The sequence below is a fragment of the Aplysia californica genome, unplaced genomic scaffold (assembly GCF_000002075.1).
Source record: "Aplysia californica isolate F4 #8 unplaced genomic scaffold, AplCal3.0 scaffold00450, whole genome shotgun sequence".
Classification (NCBI taxonomy): Eukaryota; Metazoa; Mollusca; class Gastropoda; order Aplysiida; family Aplysiidae; genus Aplysia; species Aplysia californica.
In genome coordinates, this window is record NW_004797720.1 from 562323 (window position 1) to 577584 (window position 15262).

General features: G+C 40.5%; 1 protein-coding gene across 3 annotated transcripts in view; it reads right to left on the minus strand.

Annotated features, from left to right (window-relative positions):
• The window catches only part of LOC101848906 (rho GTPase-activating protein 45), a 42344-nt gene continuing 27082 nt past the window's right edge, over nt 1-15262 (minus strand). For all 3 annotated transcript variants that reach the window (XM_035971509.1, XM_035971510.1, XM_035971511.1), the window contains 8 exons: nt 14651-14769; nt 12857-12937; nt 12431-12512; nt 11172-11265; nt 10021-10066; nt 9314-9404; nt 8596-8671; nt 1-3370 (listed from right to left, as the gene is read on the minus strand). In XM_035971509.1, the coding sequence (XP_035827402.1) occupies nt 861-3370; nt 8596-8671; nt 9314-9404; nt 10021-10066; nt 11172-11265; nt 12431-12512; nt 12857-12937; nt 14651-14769 (3099 nt within the window). In that variant the 3' untranslated portion in view covers nt 1-860. The remainder of the gene's footprint in view (nt 3371-8595; nt 8672-9313; nt 9405-10020; nt 10067-11171; nt 11266-12430; nt 12513-12856; nt 12938-14650; nt 14770-15262) is intronic.

Consider the following 15262-nt stretch of genomic DNA (forward strand, 5'->3'; position numbering starts at 1 on the left):
TTTTTTTGCATGACTAAGTATTTTTCAACTTCCTTAAAACTTCTTTAAAAAACAGCTGTTTTTACGATGTGAAACTCTTCCCCGGGATTCCATCTCCTCCTATCAATGCACACCCTTAGAAGAATGCAGAAATTAATTGCTTAAGTAGTGGATTTCAATATGAACAAATAAATACATACTCAGGGTGGATGTTGACTAGAAGAAAAAGAAAGTAATGAGGTAATACCTCTGTAAACAAAATGTTTCAGAGTATAATAGGCTCACATCTACAACAAACGCAATGCTCCTATAACAAAAGTAAGAAGACTACAAATGATCACAGAACAGAGTGCCAAGTGAAAAAAAAAAAAAAAAGACTTTCCTTTTCAGTCGGTGGCTGGCCTTCTTTAGTATAAAATCTAAAACATGGAACTACAATATAGCAAATACAAAAAAAAGAAGACTAATTTCAGGACTTAGTCCTGGGCCGAATCAACCATACTGATTGTGACAACCGAGTGCACACATAAGAAAGAACTGTTTGGACATATAATACGACATGCTACTCAGGGTATGCAGCTACAAAAGTACGCTTTTCATCCCGTGTCTTTCAAGCATCACTCACCAGCAGATAAAGGAACATGATCAAAATTACAGAATAAGATATAAGAGAGAATACATTGATCCCAGCCAGACAAGGCCGTAGAGCAGCTCGCTGCTTTAACATGAGTGTTTTCACCTTGACAATGATACACAAAGACTAAACCATACTGTATTGAAAATATCGAAAAAGTCCCAGTCACATGACAAGTCAGAGAATTTCCATGGCATCTGTTTCATGATTAAACCTCAACCCCCTCCCCCACCTTCACCCCATAAATTTACACAAATCTAGGGGTTCTGTCTTGAGAAAGCTTCCCCGTTGTTGATGTTGGTGTTGTCACAGGCGAGGATGAGGATGTCGCTGTTGTGGCTGTCGTGGTACTAGATGACAGCTGTGCTGGCCGGGAGGAGCTGGTCTTTCCAGCACTTGAGGCACTAGACTTGCCTGTGGTCTGGCTTGGTGATGGTTTTTCCTGCTGACATCTCTCATGAATCCTCCGTGGACTGCCCGAGGACCCCACAGCGCCCCCACTACTGCCACTAGACGTTTTCCTCAGTACTGGCTTTGTCGGCGTCCGACTTGAAGACGCACTTACTCCCTCACCCGAAGGTTTTCGTTGCCGAGATGACAAAGAAGAAGATGAGGACTGAGACGTTGAAGAGGAAGAAAATCTCTCTACTCGAGCAGCCACATCTCCTTTCGGTGGTGATCCAGTCTTTGGCCCGCTGCCAGAGCTCTTCAGGGTGGATCTTGTAGAAAAAGCAGCAGGGGAGTCGGTGCTCCTACCAGACAACTTCTTAGCCAAGGGGGAACCAGACTTTGGGGTGGCAGACGGGCTAGATCCTTCACCCGACTGTTTGGCTGAACTCGACGTCGATGCTCGAGTGGAGGAGGGAGAAGAGTTTTGGTCGGCAGCAGTTCTCTTCGTCAGGGAACAAGCAGCTGGAGATGATAGCGGTCTGGTGGAAGACGGGGTGGAGCCACTACCAACCTTTGGTGAACCTTTCCCCGGGGAAGAGGCTGGACTCGACTTCTTTGTGAACACAGTGGATGGCATAGCCAGCGCTCTGCCCCGCCCAACTCCTGGTCTGACTCCTCCCTCGGAGATGGTGGAAGTTTTTTGCCGAGGGCTACTTTGACCGTCGCTCTTTGAGGTATCAGACTTGGACCTGGCCCCAGTTTTACTCTGCCCTACAGAAGTATGACTGCTTGCTGACGAGCGGCTGGACACAGGAGAACCTGAAGCCTTTGTGGTGGATTTTTTCACTTCAGGTGAAAACATTCCTTGTTGTGCAGCACAACTCTCTTTAGGCGTCTCCAACTTTTCTTCACACTCCATTTTCATCTCAACTTCCTGTGGTGATTCTGTCTTCGGCTTGACTTCCTCTGCTGATTGTGGTGTCGGCTTAGGTTCCTGGGGCACCATGTGACTTGAAGCAGACAAGGCACAACCACCGCTTAATGCATCGTCAAACAGCCCGGACTTTCTTTTCACCTTCGGGGAAGAGCTTGTACTTGCCCGCGGGCTTACAGCACCAGTGACCAATACTTGATCAGATTCAGACTTCTTGTCATCCTCGGGCCCCGTTATCTTCGCGTCCGACTTGATGGCCATAACTAGCTTTCTCTGTTCTAGCTTGAACTGGTCAGCTCGTTTGTCTCCCTTATCACCACGCTTTGCGCCCATGCCATGGCGCGGGATGGTAGGACTAGTGGGTATACGGCTGGGCATCTCTCTACGCTTTATGGTGGGACTCGCGGGTAAAGTGACAGCGGGAACTGGCCCTTCCTCCGCTCCGCCTGTCTCAGAGCCATCAGACGTTGGGCTCATTGGCTTGCTCACCGTTGGGATCGGCATTTCCTCCAGGACAGATTTCCGCGAGGAGAAACCTCTGTTATCTACCATAGGTTGTCTCAGGACGGCCGAGGGTTTGCCTGTAGCTGCGGCATTTGGCGCAGCTGATGATGATGACGACGATGATGATGGTGGTGGTGGTGGTGGTGGTGCTTCCGGCACATTCTGCACAGGTTGGTCAGTTGTTGAGACAGGAACAGGCTCTTGTTCTGCTGTGACTGCTGTTGTTGTTTCTGTATGCGAAGGACTGCTGCTATCTACCACTGCATCTGCAGGTACAACATTCATCTTGGGCATGCATGGGAGGCTGTGTGTGACAGGGAGACCACCACTAGAGACCAGGTTTATCTTGGGGTAAAAGTTGTCGCCTGTCTCCTCCACACTGGGAGCTTTGGTCAGGTATTTAATGTTCTCCAGCTGGTGAGAGTGGGCTTTCTTCCTGGCCAGCTCCTCCAGCTTCTGTTTTTCCCCTGCCGAGCATTCAGTGTTTCCTTCCTCTCCAGACGGTTTCGTCTCCACTGACAACTTGGCAACCTCTTCCGTCATCGGAACAGGGGACTTTGACATTCCTCTGGTCTCCAAATCCTGGCTACTGAACGATCCAGTGGAAGCGGAGGTGGTGAGGGAGTGGTAGCCTAATGTGGAGGAGAGCTGGGAGGAGGTAAAGCTGCTGGAAGACCTCAGCAGGGAGGCCGCCATACCAGAGGCAGCGGAGGAGAGGGCAGAGGCCATGTCCGTGCCCGAACTGTCGGAGGCGCCGGGGACAGAGGCGGAGGAGGTCATCATCTGGCTGGGGTAAGTGCGGTGCGAGACCAGGGGGGAGGAGGCTGACTTGGTCACGGTGGGCTTCTTTAGGTAGGGCTCTGACTGCGGTGTCGATGAGCTCTCTTCAGTCGCAGGCTGCGCCGTGGAGGTGCCACTGGTTCCTGGCACTGGGGACAGATAGGGTAAAGCAGACATAGAGTCAAAGAAATCACTACTTGGGACTTGAAGTCTCGTTTGCAATCTGTTCAGTTGGTATTCCTTGACTGATCAAAAAAACACTGGATACCATAACAAAAAAATCTTTTTAGCCATGTATAACATTCCTAGTTATTACAAATCACATTTTGTCCAACAACTTAAATCTATGCTCAGTATCTTCCTCTCACATAGCCATACAAATACCTTTAAAGGTTTCACATTGAAAGTGAATCAGATACAAGCCAAATAAAACTTTTGTTTCTGATATTCAGTCATTATTTAGTCATCTATTCTTTAATCTGTGCTACCACCAAAAGTTGGATACACTTTTCCAGTATCAGGACCAATGTTCAATGTCTTTTGAACCAATCAATGCTGTTATGAAATTTCTAAAATATCCTTTTGGCTTTTGTATGACAATTCTTTTGCACACAGCTGATGAAAGCTTTATCATGGTGCATTCAATAATGACTCTCTCTAAAAGCTTCAACCACCAAGCACTACAAGTTTGAGCCTAAGAGCCCAACTAAGGACATGACACTAATATTATCTCAATCGAGAAAACACTTCACAAAATAATGATTAATCATTACAACTAATAAAGCATATTAAAATACTCAATTAACAACACATCAATTTTCTAGTAATGCTCTCCACATGGGAGTCTTTCAAAATCAGTGTCTGGATAAGATTAAAAAACGAAGGATAAAATTGTTCCGAATGAGCCAAAGAGATCCAATACTTGTGGATTGTGTTCACTCAAACACTAATCAACTTGCTTTACATGTTTCCTTTTCTGACACTCCTGTCAAAGAAATAAAATCATTCATTTACTTTATTGAACTGATCATATGCGGCCTCAGCATCATAAATAGTTTGAAATACAGTCTGAAAGGTTCAGGTTCAGTTGGCCAGGTCTATCTCTCATATCTCAAAAGTAGTAAGATGTACTCTAAATTAGCGCATAATCGCTTTCAAATTCAAAATTGTTCCTCACGAAATGAGAGACTCACAAAATGGAAAAACTCAATGGTATTTTTAAAAAATAGCTTCATTATCTTCGACTCATCTCTCAAATAACTGCAAACTGACAACCAACCACAGCTCAAGCGCTATATACATGCATGTACACCTCCACTCCCACAGTAGACAGAACCCATTGCCATCAGGTTATAGAGAGTGCTGTACACTCAGATGTACACATAGATGGATAGATGTATTGCACAGATGCTCTATATTCACAGAATGTCAGAGCTAAGGAATCCCAACAACCAGGAGACAAGAGTTTGGGACAGTCGCTTCTAGCTGAAAAAGGAAGGCTTTTACAAATCTAACACAAGAATGGCATGACAAACATAACAGTTTCAATTACTTTGGTCAATTCTAAAGAATGGATCAGAAGAAAACCACACAGAGTACCCTTCTCTGGGAGAGCTTTTACTGTGCTCCTTGATATAATAGGAAAACACATTTCTTTTAAAAAACACACTAGGAAGGGCATGAAATGACTCAATCAGCATGCAAGCCTGCTGTAAGGAGAGGGGGAGGTTGTAATCTATAACTTGTACATGAGTCATGCTGTAACTCAACACATGTTAATAAAGTCACAAGTTCTAGAGTCAGTTCCAAGTTTGTTGCATGAGCAAAGATTTGGGAGGGCATTACTCAAATACATGAGATCCAAAAGCTTCCACTGCACAGCGGGCATGTTAAACTGCACAGCGGGCATGTTAAACTGCACAGCGGGCATGTTAAACTGCACAGCGGGCATGTTAAACTGCACAGCGGGCATGTTAAACTGCACAGCGGGCATGTTAAACTGCACAGCGGGCATGTTAAACTGCACAGCGGGCATGTTAAACTGCACAGAGGGCATGTTAAACTGCACAGCGGGCATGTTAAACAAGGTGTTTGACTTCATTGCAAAGTCCCTTTGATGACAGATTGAAGACAGTCAGGGAAACTACAGGACTTACAAGTGAGAGAAAAATAATGCCAAATGACTCTGTCAAACCACAGCTCATGCAAACAAAAAAGGGATATTAAAACACCAATTTCACTCAAACTTTTCTCAGCATCTTTGTAGCAAATATTTAGTCCTGTCAGTTTCCTACCAATAATTCTAAAAAGAGAAAAAACAACATCTATGCAGGAGCAAAACCCAAAATACCATATCACAGCTAGGCAGAGACAGACAAAGGGGAGGTGGTAAATAAAGGGGAATGACAGAAGTAGAGAGGAAGAGCAGAGGTAGAAAAACACACAGGCAACAGAAAGAAAGTGACAGACAAAAAGACAGTGTAAATGGGAAGTATCTGCCACCTGGTGAACACTGTATTTAGTCAAGTATCTGCCACTTGGTGAACACTGTATTAAAGTCAGAGAACAACAAAAGTTGCTTGTTTCAAACCTTGGTTTTTGGCAACTTTTTAAGCTGACCAACAGAATGGCCCGTTTAATACCCACAAAGATTTTCTTTTGCTATTTCACTTTAAACGTTTATTACAAAAAAAGACATGGACTATTTATTTTCTCATCAGATCTTTCTCTTCTTCACAAACAAAGTATTAGTTAATTGGTCATGTGCATCAACAGTATTTTTATAACCTCATTACAACCATTTCAAAATTAAGATATTCAACTGCACAATTCAGAATATCCGAGGCATCATATTTAGAACAATCCCTTTACCAAGCTTTGCTGATAATGAAACACAAGTAAGACTCAGCTCCCTTCTGCCTTCGTTTTGTTATACAAATTTATCTCTTATGAAACAACAGACAGCACACATGAATTGAAAATCTGCCTCTCCATAATCATTTGAACAAACTTCTTTCAAATGTTGATAAGCTGTTGTCTGTGGGTGTGGCTAGACACGCGCCAGTCCCATTTCAAACTTGTCTAGTGTACACACGTATTTTCAATCATACTTTTTCCTAAAACTGCTGTAAAAAAATTGCGCCCATAGAGTGCGCTCCCTCTTTGAGACCAAGCACTTTACTCAACATAATCCAATGAAAACTCAACTAAATGGAAAAAAGAGTACAAGAAGAAAAATTCAACAGCCATCCTTAATTTATTCACCAGAGACGATACATGCTTGAGGAACGAATAAAGTCATACTTCGAAAAGACCCAAGGGCACCACTCACCCTCTAGAAGCTAAAAGTTTCTTTCCCTTCATGCAGCTACACAGCTACACACCACGACTCATTAGACCTACCACAAACTGACAATGTGTTTTTACACAACAGCGTCATAATGACACATATGAGTGCTTTAATGCTGAAAAAAAGACACATCTATTAGTGACACACAAGCAGGTTACACTGATACATCAACACCTCAAATCACAAACAAACAAAACTCACACAAAAACAAAAGAAAAAACTTTGAAAAAACAACCCAAGAATAACTACTGATATAAATGATGAGGAAGAAGAAAGACGGGGAAAAAAAGATAAAAGAAGAATGAATCTACAGGTTGAAGACGCTGGTTCACAGCAAATCACTCCAACTGATAAAACACTCGAGAGGTTATGGTAAAACTCCAAGTACCCAGCTCACTGCAAACTTTTGAACACAGCAGTGAGGTTATTGCAACAGACAGTCTGGTGTGGGAAGATTGCTTTTCAGTAGCAGTGAGGGATCAGTAGTAGATGAAAATGGTTTGTAAAATGTAAGTAGAGGAAAGTGTTATTATTTTTTAAATTGTACAAGGGAACAGCCTAGATGAGGTGGACATGCATTGAGTATGTGGGGGGTGGGTGTAGATCTATAAAATGTTTCGATGTACCTTTTTTCAAGGAAGAAGTTTTTTAAACTTCTGTTAGAGGATTAGAAAGTGACAAAAAAAATTAATATAATAAACAACACAAACTACTTGTTTTTATAAACTTTAAAAAAAAAAGAAAATTATCGTTTCTACATGACCTGACTAAAACGGTAATAATCTTTAACTCATATGAACTATGCCACATAAAACTAAGACATTTTGCTCCTCAAACAAACTGACTCAGGGACAGAAACTTTCTTGAATTCTTAAAAAAGACATAAAAGTCAAAAAGCAATACAAATATTTTTTCATCACTTCTTAAATACATTTATTGAAATTTGAAAAGTATGACTCTTCATTTTTTGGGTGACAAAGCACCAGGGAAAAAAAAAGAAAATCAGTGACATGAACATTTCAGATAAAACAAGGACTGTTGTTTGCTTGAAATTTTCTCCTAGAGACTAAAGTCAAACTTGGCACTTGGAGCTGCACCAGTACCTGAAATGCATCTCGGGCTCAAAGCCACACTCAGCGGCTCTGACTGAGGTTTTGATTGGTCGGGCAGAAGGAGGTCAGCCGGGTCATCGTCCTCGTCCAACCTAGACTCCGCCCATTCTAACTCTAAGCCTGGCAGGGAAAGACTTCACATGAGCTTTGACATGCCTCCTCCATGCACAGAATCAACAAACTTTTACAACAAGCTTTTACAACAAGCTTTTACAACAAACTTTTACAACAAGCTTTTACCTTCCAAAACACGGACATAATAAAGCCTGCGTTTTGCCTTCACAGCACCTAGGCAGTACAAAGTTATTTTCAAACACAGGACTGCAGTCCCTATCGATCCAGGTATCATATTTGTGACAAACATGATATTAACAAAAACGGCGGCCATCATATTATGAGTGCATGCTATGAGGGGTAGCTAAAAAAAAAAACAACTACAAAATAAGATGTGTACGATGCACTCCATGCCCATACAAATTCTTCTTGAAGCTGACCATCTACTCAATATTTAGATTAACTGCGGCTGCTAAAACCCTTAAAACTAATGGTAAAGTAACTAGCCGTAGGACTAAAACAAAAATATTGTTTTATGAAATGTAGCCCCCACAGACAGTTTGTTAAAAATTATTTTATCCTGAGTACACTTAAGTAAACAACATGCACACAATAACAAACTCATACCACACTCGTACAACAGTTATCTAACAAATTACAATTATTAAAAAGACATTTTCACTTTCAAATACAACATCTGTCAATGTGCTTTAGGGTAACATGCAGGGAGAAAATAAGAACCAAAAGGAATTTTTTAAAAGGAACAATAGAAATTCCCTCTACAGTTGGCACTGTAGAGACACAGAAACGAATGAGTCTCAATAGCTGAATGCACACGCAACAGTCCATTCATAATTACCATTGACAGAGAGATTCTGACAGTCCTGCAATTCCTGACTAACAGAGCCAGGGAGGAGATATTCAGAGGCACACGGCTGCAAATGGGTAAGAGTGTGTGAGGCAAATTTACAAACAAAACTTACGAACATTCAACTAGAACAAAAAGGCAAGAGAGTAAGTAAAACCATTGTGGGTAATTGAATATCATTTGGGTGAAACATTAATTTCTTAAAGTGTCATTTGTTTGTGTTTCTGAAGCAACATGACAAAAAGTAATTTTTGTATAAGGGAAAGCAGGAGGGCCATGTTTACAGCAACAAACCATGATAAAAGAGAAACTTGTACAAAATCGAAAAAAAAAAAATGTAGAAACCTTGAACAACTGGTTGATATTTGAAAGGCTATACCAGCAAAACCAATAAGTCTACAGCATAGACACATCTACAGCTCAGATGTCACAGCTTCCTCTGGTAAATGCAAAAAAACAACTAAACTAAAAGAACATAAAACTATTGACAAATCCTGAAAAAATTCGCAAAGGATTATTGGTACAAGGAACAATGGTCATACATGGACAACAGGTAAAAATTACTTTTCAAAAGGCACAACAATGAAGCTAGATGCAAAAAAGGGGGCTGGGATTCAGTGGGGTGGGAATGGAGAACAGGGCTTCGGGGTCCGGGTAGGGGCGGGAACTAAAAAAAAGACAAGAAACTGTGAGTTGTTTTCTGACTGACCTGTGTGGCACTGGAAGCTGCTGAAGGGACCGCTGGTTCACTGACCACCACCGCAGCCTGACTCTCCGCCTGGGAGCTGACATCAGGTGACCTGATTCAAGAGAAAAAGTTGTCAAAACATTCTGTAGCGCTCTTGAAAACTACGCTCTTCTCCATAGAGAAGAACTAATGTTATAAAACAAAGAAAAAAATTCATACAAAGAAGTTTGACAATTACTCATTTATTTTCAAAGTTCTTTGTCTCATACATCTCCTACTCTTTTAAAGAAATTGTAGATTGTTTAATCATCACTGTAAATATACAGAAAGGAATATATTAAATGGATCATCTCAGCAGCTGAATGATGGGTGTTATGCTCATACTGACCTTTCAGTATCATTTTGTTCTAATCTAATCCAAGAGAAATGTGGACACTATTCTGCCCACTCTCAATAAACAACACTTACAACTTCTCTAAACTCATAAAAGCCACTAGAACATTCAAGCCAGAAAGCAACCCAGTGATTGACAGAAATTATTTCTTGCAATCTAGAAATGAAAGTCTTAGATCAACATGTCTTCCCCAAACAGACAATGTAGGCCTATGTATATCTATGTCTCAAGAGAAAGAGAATAAGCAATAAAAAAAAATAAATTTAATACACATTCCCCCCCCCCCCCCCCCCCAAAAAAAAACCTTCAACAAACAAAATGAAAAGGGACTCACTTTTGCTTTTGCTTCTGCATCTGCGCATGGTCTGCTAAATGCTGACCTGAAAAGACAAAAAAAAGAAAGAAAAAAGGCATAACTCATTTGAACAAACTGAAAAAAGCCAACTCTTCACCGCTTCACTGCTGCTCGGCGTGTGGTGTACGGATATAAATCGGGCTGTAGACGTACAGTGTACGCCCGGCAATATCGCTATTTGTTTCGTTTCCTACTCAGCCGGTAATTGCAATTTAGTATCGAGAGTGTGCTCCCCTGAAAGCTCTGTTCTTCCCGAGTTAGAGAAGCTTAAGTTAGCCCTAGTTAAACCATAGTTAGCCTAGTTAAACCAACAATGACCGAAATAGCATGAACTATAGCGTCACTGAACAGTCACTCTCTTCAAAGTTCTTACGTCTCTAGCTCCAAGCTATGACTGATCACTCGCGATGTATGCTCCCAACTTATCAAGCTATAGAAAAAATTTTGATGATGATGATAGCGGTTCATTCATTTCCTTTTAAAATGATATAGATATTGATATGCATTTGATGCAATACCACAGGTAAATAGCACTTTAAATGGATCACTCGTTTGAGTGCTATTCCTGGAAACAAGGTCAGCATAGGGCGGGGAATATAGGTCAGCAGTGAAAGGGTTAAGAGTAATGTCATTAGTTTCAGACTAACCTAAAGTGCTGCAGGATTGTCAAGTCCCACTGCTGTGTAGTCATCTGTACCTGCCAATATCTTGCTGCAGAAAATCAAGCCTCCTGGCTTCAAGCAGCGGAAAATTATGTATATTCCCAAGTAAAAGAACTACTCCAAGATAGAATACTGATGCACAGATACCATAAAAGACAGGAATGTCTAAAAGAATTATGTTTTATAGTTATAAGAATATTACCAATAATGAAAACTTGATACGTATAAAATTCCTGTCCCGTCTACACTATGAAACTTGTATTAAAAAATACGCGAAACAGCTCGTCAGAATTGTCACATCGATATTGCGCCTGATACAAGCAATATGGTATTAATATATCAGGCGAGCGCTTTCATTCAAAAGAGCAAGTATTCTCTTCACTGTATACCATATTCTTGAATTTTTTTAAAAGCACACTTCAATGAATGGGTAAAGAAGCAAAGTTTTGTGCCTCAGGCGGCCCTCACCAGGCATTAAAACACCATCCAGAGCTTGGTTCAGCTGCTCGATGGGCGTCTGGCTTGGGGCCACTTGAAAGTCCTCACTAGGGCCAAAAATAACCTGGGAAAACAAGAATGCCTCATATATCTTTTAAGAAATGTTTAAATGTAGTCGTCTTTACGCCTCCATCAATACAAATTAGATCATTTAGGAGGCAGGCTTTCAAACCCAGGTTGAGAGGTTTACAACATCTTAGCAGAAAAACAGAAACTCTATAAAAATGTTCTCCCTGCTGCTCCACTACAGACAACAGAGATGTATCTTCAGATACGTCATTTCATAAATACATTTGAAAAATAAATAATTAAACAACACTTTCCTATTTATGTACTCATTATCACCTAACGAAAAAAACCAGACTTGTAAGATCAACTGTCGAGCAAAAGATGAAGTCATAACAATGTCATTTCACAAGAAATCAAACCTATAATCAAAGAAAGTTATAAAATTGGAAACAAGAATATATAACATCAAATGGGCAAAGGCATTTTAAAAAAAGGTTATGAATTACAGAATCTGATGACATCATTGTAGAGTCACTTCCACTGTACCCAGTACTATGATTTTTAAGAAGACAAAAAATTTTATTTAATAAATCCTACAATCCTCACAGATCAAGAGAAGGTACGGAATTGTCCTAAGTGCGTTACATCAACCACATCTCTGTAAGCCAAAACTTTGAGTGAGAGAAAAATTGACAAAGAAAACAAACTAAATCAAGTTGTGGTTGAAAGCTTACTAAAAAAAAAAAAAGCCTGACGCTTTCTCATCACCATCAAAGTAAAACGACCAAACTACAGCCAAGTCGGCAAAAAGAAGATTTCTTGAAATCATGTAGTATTACTCTTAAATGTAAATCATTGAACTGGTCGGGGCTGAAATTGTTTTCATTTCAAAACCACTAAAACCAACAGAATGAGTACAAACTGCTTGATAGTCGCATGTCAAAACCAAAACTGATGCAAAACTAGACTAACTTTCTTTTTCTTGTCCTCCAAAAATAAAGCACAGCCGTAATGTATTTACTCACAGCCATCATGTATCTACTCACAGCCATGATGTATCTACTCACAGCCATAATGTATCAACTCACAGCCATAATTTATCTACTCACAGCCATAATGTATCTACTCACAGTCATAATGTATCTACTCACAGCCATAATGTATCTACTCACATCTACAGCCATAATGTATCTACTCACAGCCATAATGTATCTACTCACATGAGCATTTGTGATGAGCAGATCTATTGCACGAGTCTGATGTGGCGTATCCACTAAAGAGGCTAATGATGCTGATCCTTCCCTGAAAAGTTATTACGAAAGCATATGAAAATTGTTCAAAAATGATTAATACCAACCATTAACAAAATGATAATCAGTGCATAAAAATGTTATTTCCTCCGTAACAATACTTAAGTATAACATATTCAAGCAAAGTGAAAAAACCTCACTGAAGTTCCGAATAAGTAAAAAGTAGAAGAATATTTAACTTTTTACCAAATGATACTATAACTTGAAACTCACCACAGTGACCTCAAAGCAACAAAACACCGTAGCACAACTCAGCAGAAACTATTTCATCTAAATATGATATGCATTCAAAACAAATATAAAGAAAAATGGGCGAAACACAAAAGACAAACTCACAAAGGTCGAAGTAATGTGGGTCCAAACACAATTCCCAGATTGCTAGCACTCATGTGGTTGAGGTCTGCATGGGCTGCCACTCTGCGAATACATCACAACATCACCATGAAACTATGTCAGCGTGACACAGATACTAATTAGTACTTGGACAAGGCCACATTCTCAGCTTGGTCACAAACATACTCTATAAGAAGCTAGGGAAAATAATCATTCGTAGGTCAATCAGCGAAGAAAATTAGAAAAAGTTGTTCAAAACCACCACAAAATGAATGTCTGAAAATATCAAAGGACTTCAATTCCACTCCCTATTGAAAAATACATCACAAGAGTAAATGAGGGACCTGTATATCCACAAATAGACAAAGCACTCACAAACAAGAGATTTATTGATCCTTGAATGAGAATCACCCCCCCCCCCTCCTCCCTTTCTCGAAAAGACACACTCCTATCTATTTTTCTGAAGAGTTAATAAAAACATAAAATTAGATACCACATTTTCTAGCAATGCCAATCGGGCTTTCCCGCGCTGCGAAAATTTGGTCCCCGTTTACGGGCAATTTTGCGGACCCGGCTGAAGCGTAGGTGACTAACTTTGTCAACCTCGGTCTGCTCTATTTCCGAACCAATCCAAATGAAACTCGGCAACCAATCAGAAAATAGGACAAACTAATGATATGTGGACGTTGAAGTTCGTACACATAAATTAACCTATACTTTTGGTGTCGGGAACACTTTCGTATCGTGTACACTGAAAACTATAAGGAGTTTGAATTTCAACGCCGAGATGGTAATAGATCTATCTATCCTCTATAGTGTGCTCAAATTTGAACGTTCTGTGTCAAGTAGTTGTTTAGACCCGATCATAGATACATGACTACCCCCCTATCCAAAGCGGCTTCGCACGGAGACCGGCCATTTTCCCCTCACTCTCGTGGCAAATGTATGTGACCAACAAATCCCCGCATGACTATTTCGGGCCCGTTCATTGGTCACTTGAAATAGGGCAATGGCGGGCGCGCGCACCCGGTTGTTTTTCTCTCTATTCCCCTGTAACATCGCAATGGGGGTATTCCGAGGCGAGGTTATCTCGTCTCGGGGTGTTCGCGTCTCAGCGGGGAAAAAGAATTTTTAATTGTACAGCATGCTAGATTGAATTAACTTATCTTTTACGGTTGGCATGGTCTGAAGTCATCATAAAAAGCTTTGCAATTATTTAGTCACGCTGCTGACATATATTCTTAAAGATCCCATGTTGTGATACGATGCTATAAATAAAATGGACTCATCCCGACACCCCTTTTTCGCAAAATCGTAATATGTACACCAAAATTTTAATTATAACAAAATAACTACGAAATTGGTAGTAAATCTGACTGCAGAAATGATTTCTACACTCAAAAACACATCGGGTGGCCAAGTTTCTCTCGAACACTCCGATTAGTTACCGAGATATCGTCGATTTTCTTACAGAATCTGCTACTGCGTGGTCCACTTTTTAGGAGTATTTTCCTATATGTGGGTCATCCATATTTTGCCGACCTTTACAACCCCATAACTTTTGTATTTATGAACCGATTCTCAAAATTCAAGAAGGTTAATTCTTAGGATTGAAAATTCTTTCTTAGGTACCAAAAAAAGGGGGCTAAAGTGAAAATTTTAATTTTCATTGGCATTGCTACATTTTCAGAGATATCCACCGGACTAGCTTTTTAAATCCCCTCATGACAGTATAGAGTACTTATTCTTTATTGATAATACATACAAAAAGTCACCTAATTGTTTGCATAGACCCACCTCTGCAAATGATGCATGAGAACAGCACAAGTGCGTAAGTTTGACGATGGCAATTTCGCCACAAGTGTCTTCAGATGTGCGACCAAGTTGTCTCCAAGCAGTTGGCCAGACATGTTCTCCTGGAAACAGCACGACAACATAGATTGAACTACACGGGACAGGACATCATTCACATACTTTGTAAGAGAACCTGCAAACATCAGTCCCTCAGCTCTTGTAGGGAAACCAGCGAGCATATACTACGATACTTCTTTCGGCCACTCTCATTACTGCATTTTCCCCCTGAAACTCAGGACTCAGAGAATAAATGTTTAGAGAAATCAAAATAAAGTGATTATGTTGAGCTTTGAAAAGCATGATTGGATATAAAAATTGTTTCTGCACACTAAGGTATCTGTGGATCACAAGGAGCATTAGCATTGCAGAAATTCAATCTATCGTTCTTATCTCTCCTCCTTTTTTGTGTTTGTTACTCTCTTGTAACGCCTCTAATCTTCGGCACTTATATGACCTTATTGTGTTGCAAGTGCCGTAAAACTCTTACTAAAACTAAAGAAATTCAAGTTCTCTGTCAAACATTTCTTTTTAATCTCCTACGAGCAGGGGTGGATA